Source organism: Solanum verrucosum, unplaced genomic scaffold (genome assembly GCF_900185275.1).
Source record: "Solanum verrucosum unplaced genomic scaffold, falcon-dt-bn FXZP01000099.1, whole genome shotgun sequence".
NCBI lineage: Eukaryota > Viridiplantae > Streptophyta > Magnoliopsida > Solanales > Solanaceae > Solanum > Solanum verrucosum.
Window position 1 is genome coordinate 92,063 of NW_026020338.1, and position 13,456 is coordinate 105,518.

The window sequence follows — 13,456 nt, forward strand, 5'->3', positions numbered from 1 at the left end:
AATTGGAAATTGGAAGGTATGATACATTTTGTTGTGTTATAATTTTAATTGGTCAACTTTAGGCTCTTTTAATTTTCTCTGTGTATATGGGAAAGTGACCTTTGAATAATTAAAAGTTGCAAAAGAAAAGTTCCTAGCTTTCAATTGCATCATCTTGAATTATCCGTCTAATTAAATTTTAGTTATAGTCTATAGTTTAAGATTATTAGCAACTTGAGTGGGGTATATGAGAATGTGTATAATTTTTTTTTTTCTAGTGTCTTTTAAAAAAAGGGGTATATTCAATTTCCTAATTTAACTTGATACAATGACCAAATTTAAGTATTTATTTATACATTATGTTACGTTGATTTCTTAGCTTATCTCTTATTTTTATTTTTATTTTCGAAATAGAGATGGCTAAGACCAAAAGCAAGAAAATGGTGCAAATCATGTGATAGAAATGAGTAATGTTAACATTGCAACTATAACATTACAATCTAATCTAAAGGTTGAACCCGTCAAGTCAAATTAAAATCCTGAATCTGTCTCTGAGCAATATGACACACTCTTCTATAGGATGAAAAACCTCGATTTCTAGTTTTTCTAGCACAAACAAGCATCCTTTACTTGCAAGAAGGAACATAAGAGGAGTTACTATTTGAGTACTTGCTATAGCTCTCTATGTCAAAACTGATCGAGCGATATAAAACTTCAAAAACCATGTTGAAAACACTACTCGTCTTTTTTACTCAAGTTGGAAGTTCCATACTTCGCGTCATCCTTGATGAAACTCCACCAGATATAGGTCAGAGGGATTGTGGTGGCATGCCAAAGTGCATGAGCATCTACGAGTCCTTGATATGGAGGGAAGTCATAGATCTCTAGGAGCATCGCGAGGCCACCTCCAACAACCACCGTCCATAACTTCCACCGGGAAGGATGATGGCTTATTCCAGCCCAGATTGACCAAATTAGAAGTTGAGAAACAGCTATCACAACACAAACTTTCATGTTCCATCCTGAGAAATTATCACAGTAATTATCATCAGATATAAACACCAGAAAAAGTCATGACTACAAGAAATAGCTTCTTACACTTTCCAACCGTTTCTAAGACACAAATCATGCCAAACAACAATAGCTGAGAGTCGTAAGCATCCACAATATAAAGATTCATCTTAGCACGAATTATTGGAATAGGATAGTGATATTGATCAAGAGAATTTTGAAAAGCATTATGGCATTACGATTTCCAAGGCTTAGTTCAGGACCCCACTACTCGTCATATTTGATTTGGTATTGCTTAACGCACATGACTTCGAGAGTCTGCAATTATGATCTTTTAAAATAAAACATGGGGTTAGGGGAAGGGGAAATGGGGGAGGTGAATAAAAGGAGGAGAATTGAACCCTTACCAACAAGTGGAAGTTTACGTACCCAATCAACTGAACTACTACGATTTCCCATCGGCAATTACGTCAACTTGTACACCAAAATGCAAATAACTCGACCCAAAATCAATATTGCATTTTATCCTTTCTTGCGCGACTTAAAAAGTATTTTGGTGCTTGTTTTTTCCAGAAATACACTCGACATCCTATTGTCAAGGGAAGCACATTTTGCCGTAAATTTTAAAAAAGAGAGATAATGACATTACCGTAGTCCATTTGATAGTAGTTCAGGTACAATATATGAGTGATGGTGAAGGCAAGCAACGGAGCAGCAACCAGAACTCTCGTAGCCTCATTCTTTACACTGAAACTTCTTAGTACTGATACAATCAGGGAAAATCCAAGTAATAACACAGCAGATGAGTAGTCCAGCTTTTCTGTAAAATCCATGTCTCTACAATAAATAAATGAAAAACAATTTAATACAATTTAATTGGTATGCTGAACTAATTTGCAAGAAACTAGATAAACGTCAAGCCGGATAGGCAGGCACTGCCAACAAATTCTAACTGCCAAAATCAGCATTATCAAGACTGCCATATCATAAACTTACCGACCGTGGAAGATAGCACTCCATAACCATGAATTAATAGACAAGAACGCGTAGATGTGCCACAAACTGGTGTAATTGTAGCAGGTCGTCTCATCAGCATTTGATTGTAACTTGTAGTAAATAAGCGTGAAAAAGGACAGCCATCCATGAAGATGCATTGCAAGGTTAAGTGCAGAGAAAGCAACAGAAACAGGCTCCTGAGAGATTAAGATGTTACTCCGGATTAATACTCCATCTATATGAATACATAAGCGAGAGAACCATTCTTGAAGCTGTTGGAACTTAGGACGGGGCCATTAATTAACATACCTGAAGCCCAAACACGCGTTTGAATGGCCATTTCCCATGATATTTCACAGGCCCAAATCCATGTGTTGCTCGTTCTGTTTCTCTTTGAAGCATGCAGTGATACTGGCAATCACTTAGGCAGTTCGCTTGTTTCAACCACAGGTATAGAGGCTCTTTCAAGTACCAGTTGTCATCAGAAGAAGAACCATTTAAAGGAGTATTGCAATGCGCGAAGCATGTTTCTCCAGCACATCCGGTCTCTTTACATTGGCCAAAACAAGCCCTAAATCATGGGATATTTCAAAAATATCATGTCGGATTGTTAAGTGCGGGAGAAAAGGAAGTAGAACTTTTCTGAATTGAAGTAGAAACAAAAAAGACCAGTTTTTCACAATCATTCACAATATCCCACGTGATGAACTGCATTTGTGTGTAAGGACCTCGTTTTTTTCTTTTGTTTCCTTTGTATAAATGAGCTTACACCAAAAATTTCATGATCACAAACTGGAAAGAGCTTAATCCAGTGTCTTTATGCCTTCGACCTTTAACACCAAGAACTTGACAGATTCTTGTCTATGCTCTTCTTACTCTTTTTCCCATCCCTAACATTTTCCTCAATCTCCCACACTATATATATCTCACCTCCTCCAACGACAGTTTTCATTACTTTCACTTTTTAAGTCTTTCTAAATGCTTGCAAGTTTGCTCCCTATTCTCCACATCCCAACTAACCTACTCTGCAGACCCCAATTTTTTTTAAGTTTGCATAATCGTGATAAGGTACAATGGGATAGTACCACTACTTTGGCATTCTGATAAGAAAATGTGCATATAATAAGTGCATTTTCCTTCTCTTTACAAAAAGATAATGTTTGCATAGTTGTAATTAGGTATAACTTATGTCATTGTAGATATTTCAACTTTAAAGAAAAAAAAAGGAATTTCTCCAAGTTCTGTAAAAGGCAAGTTCTGTAGATCGATTGAGAGACAAATACTGTATTGTAATTGTGATTGTTGGGCCTTTAAAGATGGATCTTGTATGAAAAATGGATGCTAAGATTGATGAAGTAAAACAAGATTAAAAATGGTCATATCCAACAGAGGGCATAAGTAAAACATATAAGAGTTCAGAGAAGGTTGTCTGAGAAGATTTATCATATTTTATGTAAACCTCAATACAACCGGTCCATAAATGAGACACTATGAGGAATGAATGTGGTAGAAGGGTTAAGACAAACCAAAAGTTACCTAGAGTAAGACTATCTCAAGAGACCTACAATCTCTCAAAATATATAGGGACTTGACTAAGAACAAAACAGAACGGTAGCAAACCTTCTATGCAAGTTATACCAAATCGTAGCAGTTGATGTTACACTTCCATTACATCTGGTGTTTGTAATGAGCCATTTTATTCTAATCAGATACTAGTATTTCTATGTTCAGATAAGTATGAGACTAACAAACTTCTAGTTTTAGAGAACCCCTCATTTGGTTAAAGACTTAGTATTGGACAAAAATGGGCCTGAAGAACGAAATAGATACATATGATTCATACAGGAGACCCTAACTAATTGGGACGGATGCTTAATTGATTGATATGATGAAACCTTAAAACACTCTAACTGGGAACCTACTCGACCCAATCTCCCAAATATACTAATGTATATCATTCTTAAAGTCACTAACCAGTTCCTTCCTCAATGATGCCATCCAGGTATGAAAAAGATCAACTCTTTTCCACAACGAACTATAAGTCAAAAAGAAGTATCAAAAGAGCACTGAAAAGGATTCCCCCAAGTCAATGTTACTGCACTGGAACGGGAACCTTTCCAAAACTCCAACAGTAATTCTGCCAGAATGATATGGAAATCTCCCAGTAATGGCATCTTCATGGTTCAGTCCCTCTACATAGCTTAGACACAAGCTGGAACAGAAAACAACCATCCTTGAATTCACGATCTGGAAACTCAAGCTCCTTACAAAGTAGCTTATTTTTCATAAGTCTAACACAGGAACATCTTCAAAGAAGGTGTTTCAAGTTAAGCAGCACGTGTTAATGTTGCAGGATTGAATTGCAAAGTGGGAGGCATCTGTTCATTTGTAAGGTGACTGCCAGCTTTCACATCTATTTCTCAACGTAGTGGGTCTTGGAGAGATGATGGCCATAGAGGTGGATCTAGGATTTGAACATTTTGGATTCGAGTTCCGGATTCTACCATCCTATTTAATTTACGGGGGTCAAAATCTACTATTTGTACTTATCTTGTAGATTTTTTAACACATATACAGGGTTCAAGCCAAAGCTACTGGATTCAGATCAATCGATAAGCTACAGACAATAGCCGTCCCTGGATGCCCAAAAACTCAACATATTTGCTGCGATTGTAGTACAAAACGAGAAGGAAGAAAGGGAAGACAATCTAGTGGAATACCATTCCAACATGCATTTGGTGGACCATGTGGAAGGAAAAGGAATACTAGATGCTTCAAAGACAAAGCTAACTCGATTCAACAGATCAAGTTCAACAGCACACCTTTGTTCATTTTTTTGGTGTAAAGAGGAACTCATGAATGAAGTCGAGTTCATACTTAGTTTCCTACAATCCTACAAGATTAAAATGGGATTCATCCATAGGTTCTTGATTTTGCTCACTTTTACATACCATTGACTTTCTTAGTGCTTCTTCTATAATACATTACATTTACCTTTCTCAAAACAAGAAAAACTACTGCACATATAAATTGTGATTCCAAATCATTCAAATCAATCTATATTATATCTTTACACTTTTGGCCTAAACTACTAAAAATCAAAAGTAGAAAATGGAAAAGCTTTCACAAAATACTAAGCATAAGATAAAACAACAACAACATACAGTGGAATCCCACTAGTGGGGTCTGAAAAGGGGAGAGTATTACGCACACTTTACCACCTCGTTTAAGCATAAGGCAAAATTATCAGAAAATTTTACCTGTATAAAGGGTCAGCATCTCCAGCACTAGCATCAAAAGCTCCAACAAGACAAAATAAAACTACCAAGAAAGTGATCCAATAACAATCTGCCATCTGATATCACAAAATTGGTAAAAAATCAAATCTTTAATCTCATATCTTACATATAATCTAACAAATTAAGTAAACTAATTTCTATCTCCAAACCCCAGATAGAAAAAAGGCTCCAAGATTTGATTTTTAACTCCAAAACCCATATAGAAAAAGGCTCCAAGATTTGATTTTTACATTTGAAATTGAATGTTTGGAAGAAAATAAAGGGTTAGACAAGCAAATTACCTTGTTAGATTCACAAAGGGGTACTCAAATTTGTTTATCAAATAGCAAAGAGATTCAACATTCTTCAATTCACTAATTTTTATGGCAAAAGGAGAGGAGAATCCAAAGCAAGTGAGGAAAGAAGAGAAAAAAAGCATGTGCCAATGCAGCAAAGCCTTTTATTTGAAAAAATAAATCATTTTTGGTTATTAATTATGATTTTGATCTTTATGATATATAATTAGATATATTTATATTTTGATCAATTATAATATGTGTGATGAGTTCTTTTGCAACTCTTATTTATGAAGATAGTACAATCTATATCTATATCTATATATATAATAAAGCTGAATGTAGAGGAGGTGACGTGGCATGCTTCTAAAGTCAAGAATCACATTTATCTTCTTTTTTTCTCAAAATTTTGACACTTTTCCCAATTATTTCCATTTATTATATGATGTATCAGAAAATCTTTAAAATGTTTATTAATTACATTTTCTTAATTATTAATTATTGTTTTTACAGTAGTAATTCTTCAAATCAATCTACGTTACTGATTTCTTGCATTTACTCAAATCATAACTATCACTTATTGTGTTTCACTCCATTTAGAAACCTTTGAAATCATTTTCATTTCCGTTTGAAAAATACACCAACCTACAAATTCTATTTTTTTGTTCTTAGTTCTAACTCATATACATATATAATATCGTAGTCATTCCAACAACCCATTCACAATTTTTATCTATTCTTCATTTGTCTCATAATTATATTTTTTTGCTCTGATGTAATCTTATTTACCTTATTTTGTTTTTAGTAATTTATTGATGTATTATATTTGCATGTTAAGAATTTGTTTAAATATTCTTGATAATTTCTATGTTTCAGATTTGGTGAATGTAATTTTATTTGGTAGATTATATTTCTTTTGGTGATTTTGTGTTGTTATGATGGATAAATATGTTTCTTTTTGTTCATTTTGATTCAGGACTCGGAAGTGAAATTTTTATTTTGTTCTTCAAAGAATATGAGTTTTTGATAGAGTAAGCCGATTTGTCAAGGTATTATAATTTCCGTTGTCTTTCACCATACTTTCTTATCACAATATTTTTATTTTATTTCCTCCGCTCATTTTATATATGTGCTTCTCAATCTGTGTGTATGAGTATACATAAATAGATTAATTTTTCTTATTATTTATATGGTTAATCTTTTATTTCAAAAGTTATTTTCTTCATTTGATTTATCAAAACAATAAATTTACTATGTATTTGTGATATATTCCCTTTGTTGAAAGTTGTTGATCAATTTTCTCATGAAATAGTGTAAAACAGAACTCATCACATCAAAAGACTGACTTGTGATTGAATGGATGAAATTATTGTTGCATAAGAAAAGAATGAGAAAGTCGTTAGGGGAGGAGGGCTTCTACGTTTTAAACTAAAATTATCGATCAAATATACAATTTAGATGCTAAATCAAATATAAACTTCGTTGTTATAAAATTTTTATTCTATATGAAGTGTTAATTAAATTTAGGCATAGAAAAGGTTATATACTTCTTTTTCTTCCTTAAAAATATCTAAATATATTCCTGACTCATTTTTTTGGACATTTTTTCTAAATTATTTATTATTCAATTGGATTTAAAAAGACCTCATACATTAAATATTCATTAAAAAAAAATGATATTTTACATTGATTCTGAGCAAGAATGTAATATGTGAAATTTTAATTTACTTTCTTATAATTCTCACTTTGTAGTGCATCAATTTTTGTAATGTATTGCTTCTTTCAGGAGTTAAGAGATACATCAAATAGTGTAAAAATGAGAAGAAGACTAGAAAATTATTATGGAGAGAGTTTCAGTATTATAATTACCGGCCACTTGACATGAATATCCTTTTTAATAATCTGTGTTTTTTTTTAAGAAAATCATTGAAATAATTTAGTACTTTTAAAATTTGTTGTTTATGAATACTTAAATGAAACATTCTATTTCTTAAGTTTGCATTATCAGTTTTTACATTATCTTATTCTTTTTTCATTTCAGTTAATATATATTGATTTAAATAAATAGATTCATATTTAATCTTGATGTTCACACATATTTTATAAATTATATAAAGAATCACGAATCAAAAAAATAATAAAATAACGAAAAGATGTTTGATTAATATATATTACAAAGATTGTAATATTAATATTTGTTCATATTTTATATTTCATAAATTGATACTTCTTTATTTAGCTTGGAATGTTACTCACATATCCTTTGTCAAATTAAAGAACTTCATATATAAGATACTAAAAGAATTATAAGCAAGATGCAGTTTTAAACAAATGTTTAATTGATTAAAAAAAATATTTTTCTTCAATAAAATATGAAATTAATATTCAATTATATGTTGACTTTTTTTTAATAATCGCGCGAAGCGCGATCAAGTGCACTAGTTTTAATATAAGATGTGATTAATTAAACAATAGAACGGTAAATATAAGAATAATATATTCAATAAATTTTAAGGGTCAAAACAAATAAAAGGTTGATAATTTCAAAAAAATTGTAAACATTCATAGGAATTAAAAGTTCATATTTTAGTAATTGAGGTCGCTGTAAAAATTAATAAACGTCAGAGTCAAGATTTGTTTTTTCTCGATAATATATTCATGTAGTGTTAACCAGCCATGAGTAGGGGTGAATCTAAATTTTTAATTTATGAATTTTGTATTCTAAAATTATTAGGTTGATATAAAAATAAAAATAAAAACCAAACTTGGTGCAAAGCCAAATTCGTTAATAAAATTCCTTGGCGATGTGATGGGTTATTGTTGAGTGTGTAAACTAATTTTTATCTGCATCATAATATTTCACAAGTTATGTCTCGCGCCTATAAAAAAAACTTATGCCGCCTAAATATATATTCAATTCATATAAATGCAAAATATAAAAGACCAATTCATTTAACTATCAACATAAATTTAGTCATTTTGTACCAAGTAAAGTTATATACAGTGACGATCGATATAGCAGATTCACGTTGCTTGGAATTTGGGCATAATAATTATTATTGTGAGAGACTGAGAGTGAAGGATTAAAAATACATTAATTATTTTTTTAAAACTTTTAAGTTTTCTACGTGAACTATCATTAAATAATTATCAAAACATATTTTTTAAATATCACTTATAAATTACACTAAATATATTTTTATAGTATGTACGAACTACCATATGTATGGACCATATATTTGAAAAGGCAGTGTGTAACAGAAAAAACTTGGTTCTCTTTTGTTTTCTCTCTTTCACACAATGTTTTTAGTATATGTTATATAAATATAGAAACTTAATATATTTGGATCTCTTTTATTTTTCTCCAATTCAAACAAGGTTTGGTACAACTAAATTAGAAACTAGTTTTTTTATATATACTCCCTCCGTTCATTTCATTGTCATGATGTGCTTTTCGAAAGTCATTTTGATTAATTTTCAAAATTAAATTAGATTACATTAATTCGATATTTTAAACAAAAAATTTAAATGTTCAAAAATTATATGAAAAGTACTATAAATTGCAATTTTTTACATATCAATATGATGAAAGAATATATTGTAAAATGTTAGTCAACGTTCTTATCATTTGGCTCTATAAAAAGAAATTATGACAATTAAAAATGAACGAATGAAATATATTTTTAGGTGATAAAGTACAAACTAGTTAAATACATGAAACAAGCCACAACTCAAGGGTAAAAAAGGAGAAAAGAATATCATAAAAGTAAAATTTACTATAATGAAATAAACTAAGTCAATAAATAAATTATTACATGCTCATGGTCGGTAAAAACATATTATAACAATATTTCGATATAAACAAGTTGAAGTCAACTATACTAATATTGACTATAGTCATATTGCTCCAATATTACAACTCATTTTAAATTTCAATAACAGAGAAGAGAAGTAAAAAATACTCCAAAGTAAACAATTAAAAATGAACAAAGAAAATATATACTTAGGTAATAAATTAGAAACTAGTTAAAAATTTGTTAGATGAAACAAGCCCCAACTCAAGGGTCAAAAAGGAGAAAAGAATATCATAAAAGTAAAATTTACTATAATGAAATAAACTAAGTCAATAAATAAATTATTACATGCTCATGGTCGGTAAAAACATATTATAACAATACTTCGATATAAATAAGTTGAAGTCAACTATACAAATATTGACTATAGTCATATTGCTCTAGTATTACAATTCATTTTACATTTCAATAACAGAGAAGAGAAATGAAAAATACTCCATAAGTAAACAAACTCGATTCAATAAATAAGTTATTATTATATTCTCGTTGTAAAAAAAGAAAGATTACAATAACACTTCATCTTCAAGCAAGTTGAGGACGGCTATATGAATCCTAATACATAGATCATATGTCGCTCCAGTACTACAACTCATCTTAGACTACGACAACATTATAACATAAGTAGAGAAATACAAAATACTTAAAACATTACATCAAAAGTACTCCAAAATAGAAATCAATTTAATGCAATACAATATAGCTATAGTACTTTTAATCTTTTCCATTAATTATTGGAAAAAATTAAAAGATTAATTTCCCTAATTAATTAAGGGCATTTAGGTTTTCCTTCTTGAGTCTTCCAATTGTTGTAACAAGGACATGATTGTTTGTTGCCATAAACTCCTTTAGGAACACATAAACATGTTGCACAACATTTTTGACAAAAGAACATACATGGCTTCTTGTGTGATGTTGCTGAGCATCTATAAGTACATTTTGGCTTGCAATCTATATAATAAAAAAATAAATCAAACACACCATATATCAAAATAAAATTAAATAAAAAAGAATCAGGTTCAAATTCTAGCGAAAACAAAAAAAAATTAAAAATAAGTGATTTTTTTTATTTTAGTAGATGAAATTATTGTTCATCCCTAGGTAAAAGAGTTTTTTTTTTTGTATTATTCAGCCAAAGTGGTAAGTATGTTTCCATCTACTGTCAAAACACTAGATCTTGTTATTTTTTTATAACTAAAAAATAGTTGATAAACATTTCGTGTTGAAAGTTGAAATAAATGATTTATGTATATATAAGTGCTAAAATTGATAATAAGCCACTGTAATGAATTTTTATTTTTTTTGTTAAAATGACTAAAATGTTATCCTTAAAAATTCTTTTTCGAAAAATATAAATTTACAAGTATTTTTACAAGAAAAAGGACAATATTTAATATACCTCTTGGGCGGAGCTTGTTGTAACCCTGCAAAAATGAAGAAAAAGACACATAAAATTAAAAGGGTTTGTCAAAAAAAAAAAGAAGGTATATTATATTTTTATCTAATAATTAATCGAGATTAATATTAAATGGTGTGTAGCCACGTAAATTGAAGAGTGACCAGTTGATCAACATTCTTTGTCTGAAAGTTATATTGTATAGAAAAATAATGTGTTTATACGTTAAATCTTAAACGCTCTTAGCGTGTGAGTATTTACCTCGACCACATTAGAGAAAGTGAGCAAAATCAAGAACATTGAGAGGAGCAACAAGAAGCTAGCATTGTAACCACTCTTTGCCATTTTCTTCTCTTCAAATGGAAGTGAAATTACTATATAGTTTGAAGAAAAATAAAATATTTAAGAAGAAGAGAAGATAAATGGAAATATTTGATGGAAGTAGAAGAGTAAAGTGAGAATATTTATAGACTAATTTTAATTTGTGATATTAGCACTTTTAGTCCCTCAAATATCAATAAATTTTTATTTTAATCCTGATGATTTTTATTAAGTAAATTTAACCTTTAATTAATAGATATGAAACAATTTTGATCCTTTTGATTGTGAAGATTTACAAATTATTTCTTCATATATCTCAATTATGCGACACTCTTTTATTTTTAGTTAGTTAAAAAATGATATCTTTTGTATTTATTAATAATTTATTTTTTAAACTTCTCATTTTGCAGCCTCCTAATGAGACGATTTATCTCACACAAATACTATGACTTAGAGTCTGTTTGGATCAATTTATGTTAAGTGTTTTTAAGCTAAAATAACGTTTAAGCAGTTTTATAGTGTATGGTAAGTTTTTTTTAAAATGCTTATAAGCACTTAATTTTAAGCTAAAATGACAAAAATAAGTCATAACAAGCTTTTCGCTTACAAACAAAATATTAAAGTCAATTCAAACAACCTCTTACTCTAGACCACAAATTCCAAAAGTTTTCATTTTATTCTTAAACTATAAATCGAATAAAACATTATCACATAAATTGAAATGAAGAAGCTCAACGCTAAACTATTCAATCATTGATGTATTACACATTAACTTCTAATGTCACTCCATACTTGAGGATATAATTCTAAAAATAGTCTTAATATCACATATTTTCGATATAAAACAACAAAAACAATAACATACGAGTGTACTGCTTCAAGTAAAGTTTGAAAAGGATAGTGTCTATGCAAACTTTACTCATATTCTAAAAGATAGAAAGACTGTTTCCGATAGACCTTAACTCAAGGATATACTTACATTATAAAGTGACTAAAAATACATATTATATTTACTTGAAGGTTAAAACTATAATTTATTAAAAGGACTAAAAGTGTAATTATCTCTATTAATTTGGAGGTAGATAAAAATAATAAATAAATAAAATAAAATTGGGCGTATATTAGGGCGTAAAAATGGGACCAATGCACAAGAAAAGTCCATTTAGTTGATTGAAAATTATGAAATAAAGTGAGCGGTGATAACGCCGTGTTTGCGGTGAATTATAATTTTTATTTTTATTTTTTGTTTTAATTTAATTTTTTTAAATAAATAAAATTGTTGTCAACTTTATCTAACATGTTAGTCTATCGAAAATAATTTATCGATCTAAGTTTTAAGAAAATAATAAGATTTGTTGTTATATAACCTTTGCCACATCCTAGGTTTGGCTCGGTTTAAAAGACATAAAGAAGAGATCGATCTTAAATTATTTGTGTAAATAATCACCCTGCAAATCAACTGAGTTGTTTCGAAGAGCATATTGTTTTGTTGTTGTTGTTTTAGTTGAGTAGTTTTCTTGGATCTTGAAATTTTAAAGACAAAAAAGGAAGTACTATTCTGTTGTTTCATTTTCTCTTTTTTCTCAATACTGCCAAAAAAAAATGATGATATTTGTCCAAATTAATTGCCTATAATTTTATTTTATTTTTTATTTAATTATTTGATTTGTAAAGTTTATAATGATAAGATTATAAATTTATCAAGAAAGAAAGAAAAAAGATTTCTATCAAAAAGTTATACATTGTTCGAATTTAAATCCATAATATCAGATTAAGAATAAAAACATTTTAATCACTTCATTACATTCTTCGTCAAATTTATACTTGAAAATGAAGTATAAATTGGAATGATTGTGTTAAAAAGTTAATTATATATTGGAAAAAGGATAGATCTGTTTTAAATTATTTCATTGACTTTAAATATTTATCACATGCAACGATTATATAGACGATATAAAAATAATATAAAAAATTCTAGTGGTCACATGAGGTAACATGGCCCTTAGGCATTAAGTCTTTTTTTTTTTGTTTCTTTATTTCTACTGACCATCAAAAATTGTATGGGATAAATGACCTTTATTGTAACCGTAAAGATAACTGAGTCGATGTAATAGATGGTATCTTATTGGGGGGACCATGGATTAATTCTTCTTTATTAATGTCTTTTTAGTTGAGCTCATTGTACCAGATTTGTCTAGTTCAATTTTCATCTCGTGTGTGGTTCGAAAGCTATTACACAAGAGCTTTATCCGGTGTACACACATCCAAAAGTAAACTAGCTACTAAAACATCACTATATTTCTCCTGAATTTTTCACTATAAAATCTA

At 29.5% G+C, this 13,456-nt stretch overlaps 2 protein-coding genes across 2 annotated transcripts; both read right to left on the reverse strand.

The window, feature by feature from the left end:
- Positions 1-434: 434 nt before the first annotated feature.
- LOC125836943 (uncharacterized) lies at positions 435-5,674 on the reverse strand. Its single transcript, XM_049516085.1, has 6 exons — positions 5,567-5,674; positions 5,247-5,341; positions 2,296-2,557; positions 1,987-2,183; positions 1,640-1,827; positions 435-1,001 (listed from the first exon to the last, which is right to left on the reverse strand). Exons 2-6 carry the CDS (start codon positions 5,339-5,341, stop codon positions 715-717), a joined length of 1,029 nt encoding a protein of 342 aa, XP_049372042.1. The 5' UTR covers positions 5,567-5,674; the 3' UTR covers positions 435-714.
- Positions 5,675-9,870: 4,196 nt separating this feature from the next.
- Positions 9,871-11,244, reverse strand: LOC125836911 (protein RSI-1). The gene is made up of 3 exons (XM_049516064.1): positions 11,069-11,244; positions 10,811-10,835; positions 9,871-10,362 (listed from the first exon to the last, which is right to left on the reverse strand). The coding sequence occupies exons 1-3, from the start codon at positions 11,150-11,152 to the stop codon at positions 10,181-10,183; spliced, it is 291 nt and encodes a 96-aa protein (XP_049372021.1). The 5' UTR covers positions 11,153-11,244; the 3' UTR covers positions 9,871-10,180.
- Positions 11,245-13,456: the final 2,212 nt, after the last annotated feature.

Excerpts from the sequence above, each read along its gene's own strand:
- LOC125836911 (XM_049516064.1), bottom strand. The coding sequence starts at position 11,152 with ATGGCAAAGAGTGGTTACAATGCTAGCTTCTTGTTGCTCCTCTCAATG. Across the intron at positions 10,836-11,068 it reads CTTTCTCTAATGTGGTCGAG|GGTTACAACAAGCTCCGCCC; the intron begins GTAAATACTCAC and ends TCATTTTTGCAG. Across the intron at positions 10,363-10,810 it reads CAACAAGCTCCGCCCAAGAG|ATTGCAAGCCAAAATGTACT; the intron begins GTATATTAAATA and ends TTTATTATATAG.
- LOC125836943 (XM_049516085.1), bottom strand. The coding sequence starts at position 5,341 with ATGGCAGATTGTTATTGGATCACTTTCTTGGTAGTTTTATTTTGTCTT. Across the intron at positions 1,828-1,986 it reads AGTGCTATCTTCCACGGTCG|AGACATGGATTTTACAGAAA; the intron begins GTAAGTTTATGA and ends TATTTATTGTAG. Across the intron at positions 1,002-1,639 it reads CTACTATCAAATGGACTACG|GATGGAACATGAAAGTTTGT; the intron begins GTAATGTCATTA and ends ATAATTTCTCAG.